General features: G+C 35.3%; 1 protein-coding gene across 1 annotated transcript in view; it reads right to left on the bottom strand.

Moving 5' to 3' along the window:
* Positions 1–20,229, bottom strand: part of LOC6043584 (protein eva-1) — a 346,252-nt gene that overhangs the window by 13,600 nt on the left and 312,423 nt on the right. The window contains exons 7-8 of the mRNA XM_038262923.1: positions 18,397–18,540; positions 17,931–18,209 (exon numbers count right to left, since the gene is read on the bottom strand). Coding sequence (XP_038118851.1) covers positions 17,931–18,209; positions 18,397–18,540 — 423 coding nt within the window. The remainder of the gene's footprint in view (positions 1–17,930; positions 18,210–18,396; positions 18,541–20,229) is intronic.

A 20,229-nucleotide genomic window follows, 5' to 3' on the forward strand; every position in this document is an offset into this window, starting at 1 on the left:
ATTCGGAATCCTCGGAAAATTTCACGTTAGTTAGAAGTATTGGAGTGGTAAATTTGATTCAAAAAATAATTAAATAAAACATTTTTGAAAAAAGAAATTGATTTTATTTACCCTGCGATCAATGCGTCAAATGCTGTATCAAGTAGGCGAAAACCTGTTTCACCCCTAATCCAACAAATTGTTAAAACATATTTTAAGTCATTCTAAATGGCAATTTTTCCAATTAAATTTACAACTCCAATACTTCTAACTAACGTGAAATTTTCGGAGGATTCCAAATATGATAAAATTTAGACCAAAAAGTGCCGCTATGGAGGCCTACAGGGCAAAAACTAACGTTGTAAAATGTTTGTTCTAGAAAAATCGAAAAACTATGAGAAAAACTGCGATTGGCCAAAAAGTTAATACCGTAGGCTTATAGTCCATATAATTACCTATCTTTAGACTTATGGAAGTATGGGTGTTGGAGGCTGTTGCAAAAAGATATTAAGGTTTTAAAAAAATCAAGTTTTAACAGTAATTTGCAAAAGCCATGAGAAAAAGTCATACCGATCCTGGATGTCTATGGCCCATTTTGAAGTGCTTCGAAAGACCTTTCGAATGCATCTACGAGAGTTGGAATTGATGAAGTTTTACGGAAATGCGAGCAAATTTAAGATTTTTTAGGGTTTTTGGACCTCAAACTTCGAAGCCCGTTTTACCCCACTTCCCTTTGTCGTAGAGGGCTCATATTTGGCATGAGTTCATCTCATGTATAGACAAACAAACGCTGAAAGTTTCATTCAAATCGGAGCACCTCGATACGACCTCTAGAACAAACCGAGCAGAATTTACAAATACTGCCTCTTAAGTGAATCAATGAAATTAATACAGAGGTGACCAAAGTATGGCCCGCGAGTTGATTTTTTGTGGCCCGTGGGCCTATTTCGAATGATCATGTGAAATGGCCCTTTGACCAATCGATTGCAATCTGTACAGTAATCTGTAATTTTTAAAAAAATAAGGTTTAGTTCAAGTGTGGTTTGGTTGAGCGTTTTAGTAGAATGCTAATTTGACTAAAGTGAAAAAACTGTAATGATATCAAAAATATAGGCATTCCATTCACAAATTAACTCAAAAATTGGGATGCACCATTTTTAAAGGACTAAGCCTCAAACTTATCTTGCTCCTATAAACCACCTAGAAAGTTGAATTTATGAAATTTGGTGACAAATCTGAAATTTGGTGAAACATCTGATTCAGACAGACAAAAAATATTGAAATTTTATTGAAATTGGAGGAAGAATTGTTGAAAAATCTTTTGCAACGAATTATTATTATTTTTCAAAGTTTATTTACCATTTTTAAATTATAATAAGAATTTTTGAAAATACAAGTGAAATGAAATAATAACATTTTTTCCAGTTTCATTATATTTGTGAAAATGTGATTGTTTTCAGCCATAAAATGTTCAACCACCTCTCGACCTTGACCAGGCCATGGTATTTAAAATTCTTACAAAAATACTGTATTTCCTGATTCAATGTTTGGCATAAACATTGCAATGAAAAGCTTACGAATAATAGGTTTTGCTATTTTTATTATTTTTCTGATTAATGAAATTAGAAGCTATTTGGAACAAAACTGCGGCAATAATTTATTATTTGTTAACTAATATTTAAACGACGAAAACAAAAATCAAAAAATACATGAAAATTAAAAACCCTGTTAGTCATATTTTTTGCTATTATGGATTGAAATTAAGTAATATATTTTTTCTAAAATGCATGTGAGCTACAAATGTGAGCTACAAATTTGGCCTGGCATTGAAAAACTTTGAGAACCCCTGAAGTAATACAATTACTCAATTACTTATACAATTTACTTCAAAAACCTTAACATGCACAAACCACGCACCACAAGTTCGTACCTACATATACAGCAATTCCATTTGAAAAGAGCCTAAACCAAAAAAAAAGTTCTCCGATCGGGCTCAAAATTTTTCTGGGGGTTCCTTGGCCAAAATAATTAGACCCGTATTTTTGTTTGGCCATTAGGTCTACATCGTGCTAGGTGGTTCAAAATGGCAATTTTCGTCATTTTCGCAAAACCACTTTTTCTAAAATCATATCTCCGCGCCATTTCATTCGATTTTAGCTGTCTTAGACGCAAAGAAAGGTGATGAGTTTGGCTATTTGGAAAAATAGTAAAGTTCCAAAATCTAGCTTAACTATTGAAAAGTCGTATGAAAACTTAAAATGGCGTTTTGACCGTGTCTGGACCAAAGAGCCTATGTCTGAAAATATTTTTATCGGATTCCTCGGAAAATTTCACATAAAATATCAAAATTGGCGATGTCGAACCGTACGTTTTGGAGATACGATTTTTGAAAATAAAAACTGCGTTTTTCGACGCGCCACGCGCAAAAACGGGAAAATGACGAAATCGGCAAAAAACAACTTTTTCACTAAAACTGCGATAACTTTAAAATTTCAGCGATGACCTATACATGTCTGGGTACCAAAATTTTCGTAATTGAGAGACGCAACTTTTGGTACCATAACATCTATAGGTCATCGCTGAAATTTTAAAGTTATCGCAGTTTTAGTGGAAAAAGTTGATTTTGCCGATTTCGTCATTTTCCCGTTTTTGCGCGTGGCGCGTCGAAAACGCAGTTTTTTTCAAAAATCATATCTCGAAACGTACGGTTCGACATCGCCAATTTTTTGATATGTTATGTGAAATTTTCCGAGGAATCCGATAAAAATATTTTCAGACATAGGCTCTTTGGTCCAGACACGGTCAAAACGCCATTTTAAGTTTTCATACGACTTTTCAATAGTTAAGCTAGATTTTGGAACTTTACTATTTTTCCCAAATAGCCAAACTCATCACCTTTCTTTGCGTCTAAGACAGCTAAAATCGGATGAAATGGCGCGGAGATATGATTTTTAGAAAAAGTGGTTTTTGCGAAAATGACGAAAATTGCCATTTTTTGAACCACCCTAGCACGATGTAGGCCACCCTAATGGCCAAACAAAAAAATACGGGTCTAATTATTTTGGCCAAGGAACCCCCAGAAAAATTTTGAGCCCGATCGGAGAACTTTTTTTTTGGTTTAGGCTCTTTTCAAATGGAATTGCTGTATACTCGTTTGCTCTCTGGGTTTGGCCTAATTATGTCACAAATCATGAAATACTATACTGCTTGACGTACTGAGGAACGCTTCGCGGAGCCAAAACCATATGTGAAGTGGCCTGGTTGCTAGCGCACTTTTTCACAAGGTTCTTGTTTTTAGCAAAGAAACTCATAGAGTTTTGTTTAAACATATAACTAATTGTTAGTTAATATTGAAAAGCAAGCGCCATGAAATGTTGAACACGCCTCCACCAAGAATTAATTGCGTTAATTTCACCACAATCGAGCTAGCTTCCGTCGGCATTGAACCGTTGTACCATCGACCTGGAACCGTTTCGATGGGGATGGATAGCAAAAGTTACGTAAATTGCCGCGCGAAATTAAATATCCACCGCAGCAGCAGCAGCAGCAGCAGCCAACATCAACGGAAGTGGGAAATGAGTTCGTATCTATCCTGCCAAACGGCTGCTGCTTCTGCTCACTGTTGCTGAAAATGGCAAACGGAGCAACGAGCTACCTCTGTTCTACTGCTGCTGCTCTAGCGGAGGTGCCAAGCTGGCATGTGTTGTCCACAGATTGGTATGGTTTGGAGATCCGGATGCCGCCAAGCTCTTCCCCGTTGGGGACACCAGCTTGGGTTGGAATCCAACGGGGAGTGATAAATTTGCACAGCTAAGTCGAAATTAAACCCCGTCCATTACTATCACCGATAGACTTTTTGTGCTTTTTTGGGTTTTGCTGACATCGCTGCAAAAATTAAACTCTTTTGCGTTGACAGCGTGCCCATGGCTTTATCTCAATTCATCGGTGGTGGAGTCATGTAAAATGAATGTTGATGATAAAAGCAACATAGTTTTCTGGGTTTGATAAATCGTTAATGTTGATGATTTAGTTTTATTTCAAAACATACTTTATGCACTTACTTTGGTAAAATGAATTTAAAACTCGATTAATGTGTCAAATATTACGTCCAATGCATGTTTTAAAAGATTGTTTTGAATTTTGAAAAGTTGAAAGGAGAAAAATTACAGTGTCTCATTATTATTCATTGGCTGAAAAAAGGGGAACAATGAGACAGCCTTGATTTCTGCGTGTATTATAAAATTTGGTCAAATCTAATGAATGGAAATGTCTAATTTGCCATTTATGCATTTATGATTATACAAAAAATAAGGGACAAAAAATAAAATAAAAAATAAGTATAAAAATAGAAAAACGAGTAATTTTTTCAGCATTTCAACGAAAAAAATGTATTATAATGCATTATACACCTGTTCAGTTGTTTTGCAATCAATACATTCCAAAATATGTGATGTTTTTTGCGAAAAAAAAAAGCTTTTGTGGTGCTATAAATTGGAATTTTATAAAAATACAAAACATTTTAAAGTGAGTCCAAACATGCTAAATATGGCTATCAAATCAGAAAAATGCAGGTTAGATTGTTTTCAGTTGGTTCTACTTCTATTTTCATTAACATATTTTAGTTTTTTGATAAACAAATTTTGCCCCCTGATTATTCAGACCAATTTTGAAGGTAGGGGGGGACATAAACCTAGAAAAATATTTTCAACGGCCTTATTACATTAGTGCTATTTTTACTGAAAAGATGCTAAAGTGCTAAAAATAAAAACAAAAGGTAAACTTATTATATTCAGTCATATCTATATTGAGCATGAGCATGAGCATGAGAGACCACCCATGGATGTCCTTCTCCGTTGCTGAACAGGACCGCAATACCCTATCAACTCAACTGATCATACGCATCAACGATCTAGTGATGTTTCTCTTATCAACAGCATGTATGAATGCGCCGGAGAAAATAGGTAACAGTCGTTGGCCACCAACAGCGCCCACCATGTCAGTTTGTAGATCTCGAGGGGATGGGGCGGGAATGTTAGTAAGCACAGGTTGCTACCAAAGGTGGGTTCTATACAATATCCACACTCCCACGTGTACCGGAAAAACTACTTCTACTTGGGAATTTGTTAGTAGGAAAGGGTAATGATCAGGATTCATCATAGAAGATGATGGTGTGACCCAAAAATCAATAAGTCTTGTTTATATGGTGATGTATTATTCTCAAGGCAAACAATCTGATGCTGCTGATGAGACAACTCCCGTTTAATTGTTATTAAGTTTCATTAATGTTTATAATCTTAGACAGCCGGCTGTGGAAAGATATAACCAAAAAAAAAAAACAACCAAACAAAACAATCACGAAGCAACGGCTACGACGCGCACAACTGCCAGATTCTGGAAAACCGAGCGCACAGAATCATCTGGACAGAACCGAAAAAAATACGAAAATATGGCGGAAAGAAGACGACGAAACAATCACGACGAAACGGCCATGACGCGCACTTTTCGACCGTTCCAAATCAACTCTATATTCAGTCATATCTATATTTTAAAGGGTCATAATTTTCTAAGACAATGTAAGTTTAAATCGGAAAACATAATCAGATTTTTTTGACTATTTTTGCACTAGGAGAAGATTGAAATAGTTTCTAAATAATAAATTGTTTGTGTTTTGATTTGAAATAAAAAAAAACTTTCAATTTAAGGGCATTTTAGTCAAACAAATTTCATATGAAATGGGAATAATTTGTGGTTCGAATTCAGTGTAAAATGCAATAGAAATATTTTTTAATAATTAATTTTAAAGCATTTATGGTCAAATTCTGACTTTTTTATAATTTTACCTAAAATGTATATGCAGCAATTCCCCATAAAAACAGCACGATTGCTGTTAGTATAGGTGACATACGCTGGGTCCGAAATTTTTTTTATTTTCCTCAATTTTCGCGAAAATGACATTTTTTCAAAAAATCATAACTCTGCGCTATTTCAACCTAATTTAGTTCCTTGGTTCAGAAATTCAAAAATCTTGCCTTATATGTTAAAAGGTCGTATGAAAACTTGAAATGTGGTATTGGAGGTCTCGATAAAATTGTATAACTTTGCTAGGAATAATAACGAATGGAAACTGTAACATGCAGACACTCAAATTATCACCTTTGTGGATTTTCAACACATGCAATGGTGAATACAGATGAAAAAAACCAAAATTGCAAAATTGCGTTTGCTTTCAATGGTTAATTGTTTGACTGATGAATAACTGAAAACGTGATTGAATGATTTTGTGTTTTATTGATTAATGGATTTATAAATAGTTCAAGTGTAAAAGTGTCATTGTCGCATAACTCTCTTTTTATGTAAATTAATTTAAATGTTTTAAATGCCAACGCTATTAGGGTTAAAACAGTTAAACATCGTTTAATCGGTATAATTTCACTCCACATTTATAAGCGAAACTCTAGATTAAAAAGAGAATACTCGTCATTACTGCAAAAAGGAGCAAAAAAAGTTCAGACCCGCCTTCTCGCAGACTCCCAGAGATCCGAAAGCACTTCGTAAAACGACTTCCGAGAATCGTTTTCCGTATGTCCACTGAGAATTTGAACAGGTACTGCATTAGCCAGCTGCTAGCCAAGTTTCGGCCACGATAGATTTAACCGGTGATGGATTTTACGGCTTCTCTGGGAAACCCTTTAGTACGGTTCAAAAAAGTTTGCGCGCCTTTTGTGTGAGCCAATGTTTCAACTCCCACGACGAACGTCTGATGGGACCGAGCCGGATGGACGTCGGGTGGCGGCAAAACTCACCTGGCTTGCCGGAACGTAAATAAAAAGTGATATGAAAACATCCCAACTTTCCGGCGCTGGGCGACCCTTCTGGGCAACCGGTGGGCCGGACAACATCCGTTCCTACCCGTTCGCCCGTCCGTCCTTCCTTCGGTGGCCAACCTGGGCCGGTTCGTATGTATTACGTGTACTGAATGTGGTCGGTTTGTTGACCTTTTTTTTCGACTCAGTGGACGGAAGGTTATTTGTTTTGTGTGTAGCTTTCGGTAGGAAAGTCAAGACTTTGTATGAACTTCTACGCTCTTGTTGAGTGAGTTTTCATGGCATTTCGCAAATTAACAGTACCTTTTATCAGATTGATTGGCATTTAAAGTTGTTTAGAGACTTTGGGAGATGCTTGGGGATAGCAACTGAGATGAGATGTTTTCGTCAAATTTAACTTTTATGTTTGTGTTCTAAAGTTTTTGATGAACTAGGCCACATAAATAAAAAAGCTGATTCAAATATTGCACAAATAAATAAAGCAGGGCCGTGTACAAGGGGGGGGTTTTAGGGGTTTAACCCCCCCCTGGCAAATTAAGTTAGTTACACCCCCTAATGACTAAAACATTTTTATGAAAATTATGAAAATTTAACTGGATGCGCCCCTAAAACTTATTTTTTTTCAATACGAATATGCAATATAAAAATTTGACTGAAGGCGCCCCTACGACTTTAAAAAATCATGCAAATTCTCGATATGAAAAATTTGACTGGAGGCGTCCTAACGATTAAAACATTTTTATGAAAATTATGAAAATTTAACTGGAGGCGCCCCTAAAACTTATTTTTTTTCAATACGAATATGCAATATAAACATTTGACTGGAGACGCCCCTACGACTTAAAAATATCATGCAAATTCTCGAAAATTGAAAGCAAGCACCCTTACGACTTAAAAAAATCATACAAATTTTGTTATGATAATTTGACTGGAGGCGCCCTTATGACTTAAAAATCAAGCAAATTCTCGATACGAAAAATTTGACTGGAGCGCCCCTACGATTGAAACATTTTCATGAAAATTATGAAAATTTAACTGGAGGCGCCCCTAAGACTTAATTTTTTTTCAATACGAATATGCAATATAAAAAATTGACTGGAAGCGCCCCTACGACTGCATCATGCAAATTCTCGATATGGAAAATTAAATAGAGGCGCCCCTACGACTTTAAAAACATCATACAAATTTTGTTATGAAAATTTGACTGAAGGCGCCCTTATGACTTAAACAATCATGCAAATTCTCGATATGAAAAATTTGACTGCAGGCGCACCTATGACTAAAACATTTTTATGAAAATTATGAAAATTTAACTGGAGGCGCCCCTAAGACTTAATTTTTTTCAACACGAATATGCAATATAAAAAATTGACTGGAAGCGCCCCTACGACTTTAAAAAATCATACAAATTTTGTTATGAAAATTTGACTGAAAGCATCCTTATGACTTAAAAAAATCATGTAAATTACCGATATGAAAAATTTGACTGGAGGCGCCCTTTGACTAAAACATTTTAATGAAAATTATGAAAATTTAACTGGAGGCGCCCCTAAGACTTAATTTTTTTCAATACGAATATGCAATATAAAAATTTGACTGGAGGCGCCTCTACGTCTTTAAAAAATCATGCAAATTCTCGAAATGAAATATTGAATGGAGGCGCCCTACGACTTAAAAAAATCATATTATTTTTTAAATAAAAATTGACTGGAGGCTCCCTTATGACTTGAAAAAACATGAAAATTCTTGATATAAAAATTGACTGGAGGCGCCCTATGACTACCACATTTTTATGAAAATTTAACTGTACGCGCCCCTTAGACTTAATCATTTTCAATACGAATATGCAATATAAAAATTTGACTGGAGGCGCCCCTACGTCTTAAAAAAATCATGCAAATTCTCGAAATGAAATATTGAATGGAGGCGCCCCTACGACTTAAAAAAAATCATATTAATTTCATTATAAAAATTTACTGGAGGCGCCCTTATGACTTGAAAAAAACATGAAAATTCTCGATATAAAAAATTTGACTGGAGGCGTCCCTAGGACTACCACATTTTTATGAAAATTTAACTGGACGCGCCCCTTAGACTTAATTTTTTTCAATACGAATATGCAATATAAAAATTTGACTGGAGGCGCCCCTACAACTTTAAAAAAAATCATACAAATTTTGTTATGAAAATTTGACTGGAATCGCCCTTATTACTTAAAAAAATCATGCAAATTCTCGATATGTAAAAAATTTGACTGAAGGCGCCCCTATGACTAAATCATTTTTATGAAAATTATGAAAATTTAACTGGAGGCGCCCCTAAGACTTAATTTTTTTCAATACGAATATGCAATATAAAAAATTGACTGGAAGCGCTCTTACGACTTAAAAAAATCATGCAAATTCTCGATATGAAAAATTAAATATAGGCGCCCCTACGACTTTAAAAACATCATACAAATTTTGTTATGAAAATTTGACTGAAGGCGCCCTTATGACTTAAACAATCATGCAAATTCTCGATATGAAAAATTTGACTGGAGGCGCCCCTATGACTAAAACATTTTTATGAAAATTTAATTAGAGGCGCCCCTAAGACTTAACTTTTTTCAATTCGAATATGCAATATAAAAAATTGACTGGAAGCGCCCCTACGACTTAAAAGAATCATGCAAATTCTCGATACGAAAAATTAAAAAGAGGCGCCCCTACGACTTTAAAAAATCATACAAATTTTGTTATGAAAATTTGACTGGAAGCATCCTTATGACTTAAAAAAAATCATGTAAATTACCGATATGAAAAATTTGACTGGAGGCGCCCCTATGACTAAAACATTTTTATGAAAATTATGAAAATTTAACTGGAGGCGCCCCTAAGACTTAATTTTTTTCAATACGAATATGCAATATAAAAATTTGACTGGAGGCGCCTCTACGTCTTAAAAAAATCATGCAAATTCTCGAAATGAAATATTGAATGGAGGCGCCCCTACGACTTAAAAACAATCATATTAACTTTTTTTATAAAAATTGATTGGAGGCGCCCTTATGACTTGAAAAAACATGAAAATTCTTGATATTGATATTCTTGATTCATTTTTATGAAAATTTAGCTGGACGCGCCCCTTAGACTTAATTATTTTCAATACGAATATGCAATATAAAAATTTGACTGGAGGCGCCTCTACGTCTTAAAAAAATCATGCAAAATCTCGAAATGAAGTATTGAATGGAGGCGCCCCTACGACTTTAAAAAAATCATATTAATTTTATTATAAAAATTGACTGGAGGCGCCCTTATGACTTGAAGAAACATGAAAATTCTCGATATAAAAAATTTGACTGGAGGCGTCCCTATGACTACCACATTTTTATGAAAATTTAACTGGACGCGCCCCTTAGACTTAATTTTTTTCAATACGAATATGCAATATAAAAATTTGGCTGGAGGCGCCTCTACGTCTTAAAAAAATCATGCAAATTCTCGAAATGAAATATTGAATGGAGGCGCCCCTACGACTTAAAAACAATCATATTAACTTTTTTTATAAAAATTGACTGGAGGCGCCCTTATGACTTGAAAAAACATGAAAATTCTCGATATAAAAAATTTGACTTGAGGCGCCCCTATGACTACCACATTTTTATGAAAGTTTAACTGGACGCGTCCCTTAGACTTAATTATTTTCAATACGAATATGCAATATAAAAATATGACTGGAGGCGCCCCTACGTCTTAAAAAAATCATGCAAATTCTCGAAATGAAATATTGAACGGAGGCGCCCCTACGACTTTAAAAAAAATCATACAAATTTTGTTATGAAAATTTGACTGGAGGCGCCCTTATTACTTAAAAAAATCATGCAAATTCTCGATATGTAAAAAATTTGACTGAAGGCGCCCCTATGACTAAAACATTTTTATGAAAATTATGAAAATTTAACTGGAGGCGCCCCTAAGACTTAATTTTTTTCAATACGAATATGCAATATAAAAAATTGACTGGAAGCGCCCTTACGACTTAAAAAAATCATGCAAATTCTCGATATGAAAAATTAAATATAGGCGCCCCTACGACTTTAAAAAATCCTACAAATTTTGTTATGAAAATTTGACTGGAGGCACCCTTATGACTTAAAAAAATCTTGCAAATTATCGATATGAAAAATTTGACTGCAGGCGCCCCTATGACTAAAACATTTTCATGAAAATTATGAAAATTTAATTGGAGGCGCCTCTAAGACTTAATTTTTTTCAGTACGAATATGCCATATAAAAACTGACTGGAGGCGCCCCTACGACTTAAAAAAACATACAAATTTTATAATGAAAATTTGACTAGAGGCGCTCTTATGACTTAAAAAAATCATACCAATTCTTATATTGAAAATTTGACCTATGACTATGAATGAAACATTTTTATGAAAATTCTCAATATGAAAATTTAACTGGAGGCGCCTCTACGACCTAATTTTTTTAAACATATTCTCAACATTAAAGATTTGACTGGAGGCGCCCCTTAGAATTAAAAAAATCATGCGAATTCTTGATATGAAAAATTGACTGAAAGCGCCCCTATGAATTATTTTTTTTAAATACAAATTCCCAATGTAAAAATATGACTGAAGACGCCCCTACGACTTTAAAGGCATTTTTTTTTTGAACAAATTCTCAATATTAAAAATTTGACAGGAGGCGACTTAAAAAATCATGAAAATTTTCGCTATGAAAAATTTAATGAATGCGTCCCTACGACTTTGAAAAAATCATACAATTTCTCATTATGAAAAAATGACTGGAGGTGCCCTATGACTTCAACATTTTTATGAAAATTCTCAATATGAAAATTGAATTGAAGGCGCCCCTACGACCTAACAAAAACATGCAAATTCTCGATATGAAAAATTGATTGGAGGCTCCACTACGACTTTAAAAAAAATCATACAAATTTTTTATGAAAATTTGACTGGAGGCGCCCTTATGACTTAAAAAATCATGCCAATTCTCGATATGAAAAAATTGACTGGAGGCGTCCCTTTGACTTAAACATTTTTATGAAAATCATGAAAATTTAACTGGAGGCCTACGACTTAATTTTTTTTAAATAAAAGTTCACAATATAGAAACTTGACTGGAGGTGCCCTTTTAACTTAAAAATATCATGCAAATTCTCCATATGAAATATTGAATGGAGGCGCCCTACGACATTAAAAAAACATATTAATTATATTTTAAAAATGACTGGAGGCGCCCTTATGACTTGAAAAAACATGAAAATTCTCGATATTAAAATTTGGTTGTAGGCGCCTCTATGACAAAAACATTTTTATGAAAATTCTTGATATGAAAATTGAATTGGAGGCGCCCCTACGACTTAAAAAAATCATGCAAATTCACGATATAAAAAATTGAATGAAGGCTCCCCTACGACTTCAAAAAATTCATACATTCTCGATATGAAAAATTTTACTGGAGGCGCCTCTATGACTAAAAATTTTTTATGAAAATTATGAAAATTTTACTGGAGGCGCCCCTACGATTTAATTTTTTCCAATTCAAATTCTCAATATAAAATTTTGACTGGAGACGCCCTAACGACTTAAAAAAATCAGGCCAACTTTCGATATGAAAAAAATGAATGGAGGCGCTCTTTTGACTCAAAAAAAAATCATACAAATTCTTATTATGAAAATGTGACCTATGATAATTATGAATGAACCATTTTTATGAAAATTCTCAATACGAAAATTTAACTGGAGGCGCGACTACGACCTAATTTTTTTTAAACATATTCTCAACATTAAAAATTTGACTGGAGGCGCCCCTACGACTTAAAAATATCATGCAAATTTTGGATATGAAAAATTGACTGAAGCACCCTATGAATTATTTTTTTAAATATGTATTTAAAAAAATAATGCTAATGTAAAAATATGACTGAAGACGCCTCTACGACTTTAAAGGCATATTCTCGATATGGCAACTTGGATTGAGGCGCCCTTATGACTTAAAAAAATCATACAAATTCTTATTATGAAAATTCAACTTGTGACTTAAATTTTTAGAACAAATTTTCAATACCAAAAATTTGACAGAAGGCGCCCTACGACTTAAACAATCATGAAAATTTTCGCTATGAAAAATTTAATGGATGCGTGACTACGACTTTAAAAAAATCATACAATTTTTTTATGAAAATTTGACTGGAGGCGCCCTTATGACTAAAAAAATCATGCAAATTCTCGATATGAACATTTTGATTTGAGGCGCCCATACGACTTAAAAAATCATGCAAATTCTCGATATGGAAAATGGAATGGGGGCGCCCTATGACGTAAACATTTTTATGTAAATTCTCAATAGGTAAGTTTTACTGGAGGCGCCCTTATGAGTGGGGAAAAAATTGGTAAAAATATTGAAAAAAAAAGTTGAATAATCAGTGCCCAAATCAGCTTAAAAATGATAAAAATATTTTAAACATAAGATTTTACTGGAACCGCTATTATGACAAAATTAAAACATTCAACAAAAAAAAGTTTGACTATCGACGCCCCTCTAGCAACATAAAGACTGTTTTATAAGAGCAAAACAAAGTTTGGCGTACGCTAACATAAAAAAATAAAAATTCTGTTTAGCGTTCTAGCTACAACAATTTTTTGCGCCGGTTGGCAAATTTTGTTTGACTAATTTTGAATAGTCTTTATAGCTTGAGGAGCGCCGATAGTCAAATAATTTTATCAACAAAACGCCGCTGGTAAAATCCTTTTTTTAAAATATTTATCTTTGATCTTTTTTTATGTTGCTCTACTTTTTTCATTTTTTTTTTATTTTGTCATGAGGCCACCTCTAGTGAAATGTTATTTTCAAAAAGGTAGTCAAATTGTTTTATTTAAAAAAATTATTTCATCACAAGGCGCAACTATTTATCATTTTTATGTTGCTTAAGCTAACTTTTTTTTGATTATTTTTTTTACGTGTTGTGAAACTTTCTTTGAAATCTAATTTTCAAAATATTTTCATCATTTCTAAGGTGCTATTCAGGCGTTGATAGTATTTTTTTTAATATGTTAATTATTTTATCATTTTTAAATTTTGTTAATGAGAGAGGTGCCTTTTCGGAACATTTTCTGGGGTAAATCGAAATATATCTTTGTTTCCTGTAGCAACTTTGTTACTTTTTATCGATTTTCTAGGACGTTTCTTCAGAAAAGTTAGGAATCGATAGAAATATATTCAAAATTATCTTTTTTAATTTTTTATACTCAAAAAATCTGTTACAAATGTTTGACCCAAAAATGAAGTTTCTTATCTAATTTTTCAGATTTTCAGAAAATTCCGTCCAAAGATACAAAATTTCATACGTTTACATACCCATTCCAGCCCTCAAAATTGTATGGAGACTTGCATGAAAAACAAATGATGCAAAATTGCTTCTTTTGACATAGGGAATGCAAAGAAAAGTCGATTGAAAACCAGTAGTTTCCGAGTTATGATCAGTTGAACACTTTCAGTTTATCCAGCTACAACCCAACCCCACTTCTAGGCGGGGTTCGATCTAATAATTCGCCAAAAATCTTTTTTTTTTACCAATTTTCGACCTTTAAAAAGCATTGGAAAGGTGAACTCTTAAAATTTGATTTTTTTAGGGTTGAACGTGTGACTTGCTTTATTTGACTTTACCAATGTTTAAAAAAATGAAAATTTTTCTTGGCTGTGTTTTTCACTAATATTTTCTGTACTTTTTTCTATTGTTCTATTGTTTCAGACTATACCTCTAAGCATTTTTTAACAATTTAAATGATAATGGTTTGTTCTAGAGTAAAAAAATAAAACACATAAAAAAAATAATGAAAAATTGGCTGTAAAAACATGACAAATTAGGTGCTAGAATAGGCCAAATACTACCAAAAACAAATATCAACTAAACAAGATAAATGCAAATATAAAAACTATAAATGAAACGAAAACAACAAAAAACAAGAGACGTAAACTTTTTCGTTGAACAAAAGTTGCTCAAAATGACAAGGGAAAAATTAAAAAAAAAATCGAAAAAAATTGGGCAGCAAAGGGTTAACACTTAGAAAAAATCAAGTTCATCGATTTGATTTCTTTGAGATTGTGTATCTCAGAAACAAATTGCTCGATTTGAAAGTTTCAGAGAGAAAATTGTACAAAATTTTCTTGAAAAGAAACCAAAATAAATTGAAAATGCAATCCAAAAATTAGCTTTAACCTGAAAACGGTACATTTTGTTAACAAAATTGCTTCAACAATTTTTGTCCACTTTTACGTTTTTTTTTTCTTCAAAAAAATCATATCTCCTAAACCAGATGAATAATATGACCGGCCCCAGAATTGTATGGACATTTGTATAGAAAAACGAATTATGCAATTGTGCTTCTTTTGACATATGGAATGCATGGTGCATGGCAAAGTTTCATCCAAATCAAAAACATGAAAAGCTAAAAATCGTGAAAAAAATTTGCGAAATCGTAGAGAACTACTCTTAATATTTAAAAAAAAACTTATGAAAACTTGTTTTGAGCAATTACCGCTACACTTCTTCACTAAAACCCCGTTTTACGCTCCACAAGTGAACGGCCCATGCATCTTCCGATTTACGCCAAAACTCTCATTTGCGCAAAAATCTCAAATTCGCTCAAACTCCGAATTAACGCCCCCCCCCTTCATGGTGCTATTCAACACGATTTGCAGCACCAATTCAAAAAGTGTAGTCTCCTGTTGCACCAATCGTCGCCATCGTGCTAACTTGTCGTACGTGCATTTTGGACCAAATTGAGTTAAGAACGCCATTTTGTGCAGATCACAATGCCTCACCTTTTGACCTTCACAGATTCCCAAAATTCGATTTCAATCCTGAGATATTCAACAAAACCGAAAAACTCCGTGCATTTTTGTCACTTTACATATGAAAGTAGTTTCAATCTTGTCGTGCTATCTTGTCACTCCATGAAAATTGATGTAAGTGCGACAAAAGGCCAAAGGGATTTCAGGCCAGGAAAGTCAGGATGCGTTTGTCGCACGTACAAGCTAGACTACCGTAAACATTTGTAATTATAACTCGGGACTCCAGCAACCAACTTCAACCAAACTTTGGGACAATGCACAGAATGGTCAGCCAAACAAAACGTGTTTGTTATTGTTTACATTGCGTGCTCTCGTTTTTGAATATTCAAGGTCAAACATTAAAACGCGTTTTTCTCGGAACGTCAAAATGGCGGGTGCGACAAGATAGCACGACGACGTCGCAATGTAAAATATATAAAAAACGAAGTTGACTTTATATCTGTCGGCCGGTACTAGACCAACCACTGTCTTCCTTTTAACTACAAGGACTTCGCCGCCCTGTTTGAGTAAGGCACAGAGCGACGGCGCCGGATACCCATATTTACACTTAGAATTTTAGAGCGTCCGCCGTGGGATTCGAACCAACAAAATATATGTAAAATATACCAAAGTATTATTTATTGAGTTTAAAGATTGACTGTTAGCGCCCTTTCGCAATCTAAACAAGCACCCTATGCGCCCCTTTCGAGAAAACCCTCCCCTTTCGAAAATCCTGTGCACGGCCCTGAAATAAAGCAAGGAGAAGTCACGGATGACTCAATATTTCAATGATATTTGAATTCATAAGACATGTTATTGTTTTACTAACGAAACATTGCTTCACTCGAAAAGAGAACATTAAATTTGCGAGGCTTTATAATGCATCTATAGAATTAGACTGGGTAAGAGTGTGTAGGGTAGGGTAGTCATCAATGAGACACTTTTGGTTTTCAACTTTCAACGATTTTTCTATTTTTTCATCAGCATGTTTTAATGAGCTTTTTGTTGCATTTTCTTTCTTTTAGTGTGTTCTAACATTGACCAAAATATGAGATCGATCCGACATCTACAGTCAGAGTTATTCAACTGTCTCATTGTAGACGCACTTGGTAGGAACAATGAGACAGCTGGGGAACAATGAGACACTCTACGAAAATCAATACTTTTCTAATAAAACATCATGTTTTTGTTTTGTTCCATTACAGGTGACTTGCCTTGAACATTTTAGAGCAATTTTGCTAACATGAAACTTTAATTAACAAAAGTTATACTAAAAAGCATTTAAATTTTGTAAAATCCATATATTTATACCAAATATTTGTACTTGTATGTTTTGTTAAATGAGGTTAATACTCTATAAATATGCCATAAATCACTTTCAATTCATGTTTTGAAAGATTTACGTGTATTTTGAAATGTTTAATGAAGAAAAATCAAAGTGTCTCATTGTTACCCATGGGCTAAAATGAGTGGGGAACAATGAGACAGCCCTGAATTCTGGGTATATTCTAAATTTTAGTCAAACCTAATGAAAGGACATTGTAGCCCAACTCAATCCCTATGGAACGTCGAAAGAAATTTGAAGAAATATTAGTGTTGGTGTAAATGGCAGCCTGCGAGCGAAAAAGTATTGTTTGTCCATAATTTACTTTTACACCCCAGAATCAAACATTTATGAATAACTTTTCAAGGGAGCGTCCATAACCAAAGCCACTATTATAGCAGACGTGTACACCTTTCCCCCAAATATGAGCCTAATTGGTTGAAACTACGACTTGTGAGAGTCATTTTATCATTGTTGAACTCTACCCTACTTATTGTAATGATAATTTTTGGTTGTTTTCTGAATTATCTGGTTCGGACAAAAGCATTTAAAAAGACGCTCCTCACAATCTCGCTAAGTTGCCACGATCAATGATTGACCATACTATTTTATATGCTAGTGGGAGTCGTCGTCTCAAACATCCTAAAATCAAAACTAACGGGGTTTTATGAACAACTATTTAAAAGTTCTTGCTTCTTTTCTGTTTTCAGCCGAACGACATCGTTTCTCATGTTTATCTAGGAAAATATGGTTATTGCCTTAATTTGTAGCCGCCGGCATATGGTGTGTGGCCTGTCTGGCTAAGAGGACACACAAAGGTGCGAAAGCGAAGCCCTGTGCAGAAAAGAAGGCCAAACTAGTTTTTCGCACAAAGAAGCTATTTTACATAGAAGAAGCTCACCTCTGCCGGCCCCCAGATAATTGATTCCGATAAAGCGTCTCTCTAATACTAACCTTCGAAGGAAAACTCGTTGTCCTCCATAATGTCCTGGATGGGTCGCAGGGGCACCGGCGGGGTGCTGCTGGCAGCGACGTAGCTTGGAATGTCTGAGACTCGATTATTGGCCGGTCCACCCTGGAGCTTCGGTGCCGGCCCGGGCGGGACACCATCCGATTCTCGGAAGAACTGGTCTTCGTCGTACAGGTCGTCGTGGTCTTGCTCCAGGTCGCTCTGCAGTGGCTCGTCCGGTTCCGGTGCTGCCTCGAAACGGTCTTTCAGCACCTTTCGTGGAACTGCATGATATTATACCGGCAAAAGAGCAGCCAATGGGCCGTCCCAAATGAGAGGAAACAGGATAATGGAAAAATAATTTAGTTTAAACTTGCGGAAACGATAATCGTGTTTCAGTGGCAACGCCAGGAAATCATTGCTAGAAAGATTAAAACAACTCAGCAGAAATATAATTAACGTGATACTAACCACATGTGTAAACAACTTTTAAATACATCCTCGAGTCGGGACGACAAGGCTTGCCGAAAGTTGTGCTATCTGCTGACAGCGTGCATTTTCTCCTGCCATGGCATTTTTGCATAACGGTCTCGGTGGCGTAAGATGCAAGACATGCTGAAATAACAGGCACACGTCAGTTTATAAACTCATTAAAATGTGTTGCATGATACAGCTAGTCTGTGGTGTAGTGTCCCTTCCTCCCCTTAACAACATATACGAGTCGAGTGTTGGTGTTTGGAAGTAGTCGGTAGTCGGCGTTTGTACAATTCGTTCCTACAGCAGTGTCGCGTCGGCAAGCAGGACTCCATACAGCTGAGACGGCAGGACACTTGCACATCATCTTTGCTGCCACACCGCACCGTGTCATGCCACAGTAGGATGTGCAGAGTTGGCTTCACGTAGGATATGGGACTAATTGATTTCGTTATCTTTATCTAACTGTCATACTACACGCGTGATAATGCGTTCGAGACTTCTGCAGCTTTTGCCTAACCAGATGTCACCCGTCCAAATCCGGTTGCCCCCTTTTAAATATGGTGTCTTTGGGATAGTACATATTTTAAGTCCTACATCTAACAGTTGTTTTTCTCTGCCAACTCAAACGAAATCGAGAAAAGTTGCCCCCATTCCAGCACCGCGACAGCTGTCTATTACCGGCCGGTTCCATCTCCACCGCACAGCAAGAACAAGGAAAGGGGATTTGGAAGACGGAACTGCTAATGCTCCACTTTTTCAACAGGATAAGGGAAAATCTGAATTCTTCACACGGATAGGAATCCTGTAGGCAAATATGGTAACTCTGTGTTGTCGAATTTGTAAACATAGAACAACATTTTTTTTCGATTTCGGAAACAATGTTGTCGATTTTGAAAGCATACAATGAAATCGAAAAAAAATGTTAACGATTTTGGAAAATTTTTATGTTTCCAAATTCGACAACATAGAGTTACCGGATTTGTTTCCAGGATTTCTATCCGTGCGCAATATCCTCAGGTAAGTTTCGCTTGGAGTTGGACGAATTTTGGGAAGGTGGAGGTGCCCTCTAGGTGAGTGGTTACGACCGTTATCGCTGTTGTTTGAATCCTTCGTTTGCTCTCATTTTTAATGGGCTGTAAATTACTGAAAAAAACGTATTTTTTCGGAAGTTTGAAAATAATAGTGGCCGTACCACCCCTCCTCCACGAAATATCAAAATATGGATCTTGGACTGGTGAAAAAGACAGAGGTGTTAAATTTCGAACGCCTCGATCGGAATTTTGTAGCAGAAGCTAACCTGAAATTTTGAGCGCATTTGGTTAATGTTTAGTTGTTCCACTCTTGACCTGAAGTTATAAAGAAATTTCAATAAATTTAATTTATTTATTTTCAACTTTTGAACTCTTCTTCGAGAAAATTTTCCTATGCCCTATGATTTTTTCTCAAAATAGAGGTTTCTTGTTAGGAAGAGCTAGGAATTAATCCCGGAAAGATACAGGCAAATTTTTAGAGCACGTTATATTTTTTCCATACCGTCAGCTAGCGCAAATTGGGTCAGCAGGGTTTTAAGTAATTTAAATGTTTTAAATTTAGAAATGGATGTACACATTTTATCCGGGACCGTGGTGTAGGGGTAAGCGTGATTGCCTCTCACCCAGTTGGCTTGGGTTCGATCCCAGACGGTCCCGGTGGCATTTTTCGAGACGAGATTTGTCTGATCACGCCTTCCGTCGGAAGGGAAGTAAATGTTGGTCCCGGACTAACCTACAAAGGTTAGGTCGTTAGCTCATTCCAGGTGTAGGAGTCGTCTCCCTGGGTCCTGTCTCG

This window comes from Culex quinquefasciatus, chromosome 3, assembly GCF_015732765.1.
Source record: "Culex quinquefasciatus strain JHB chromosome 3, VPISU_Cqui_1.0_pri_paternal, whole genome shotgun sequence".
NCBI classification, from domain to species: Eukaryota; Metazoa; Arthropoda; class Insecta; order Diptera; family Culicidae; genus Culex; species Culex quinquefasciatus.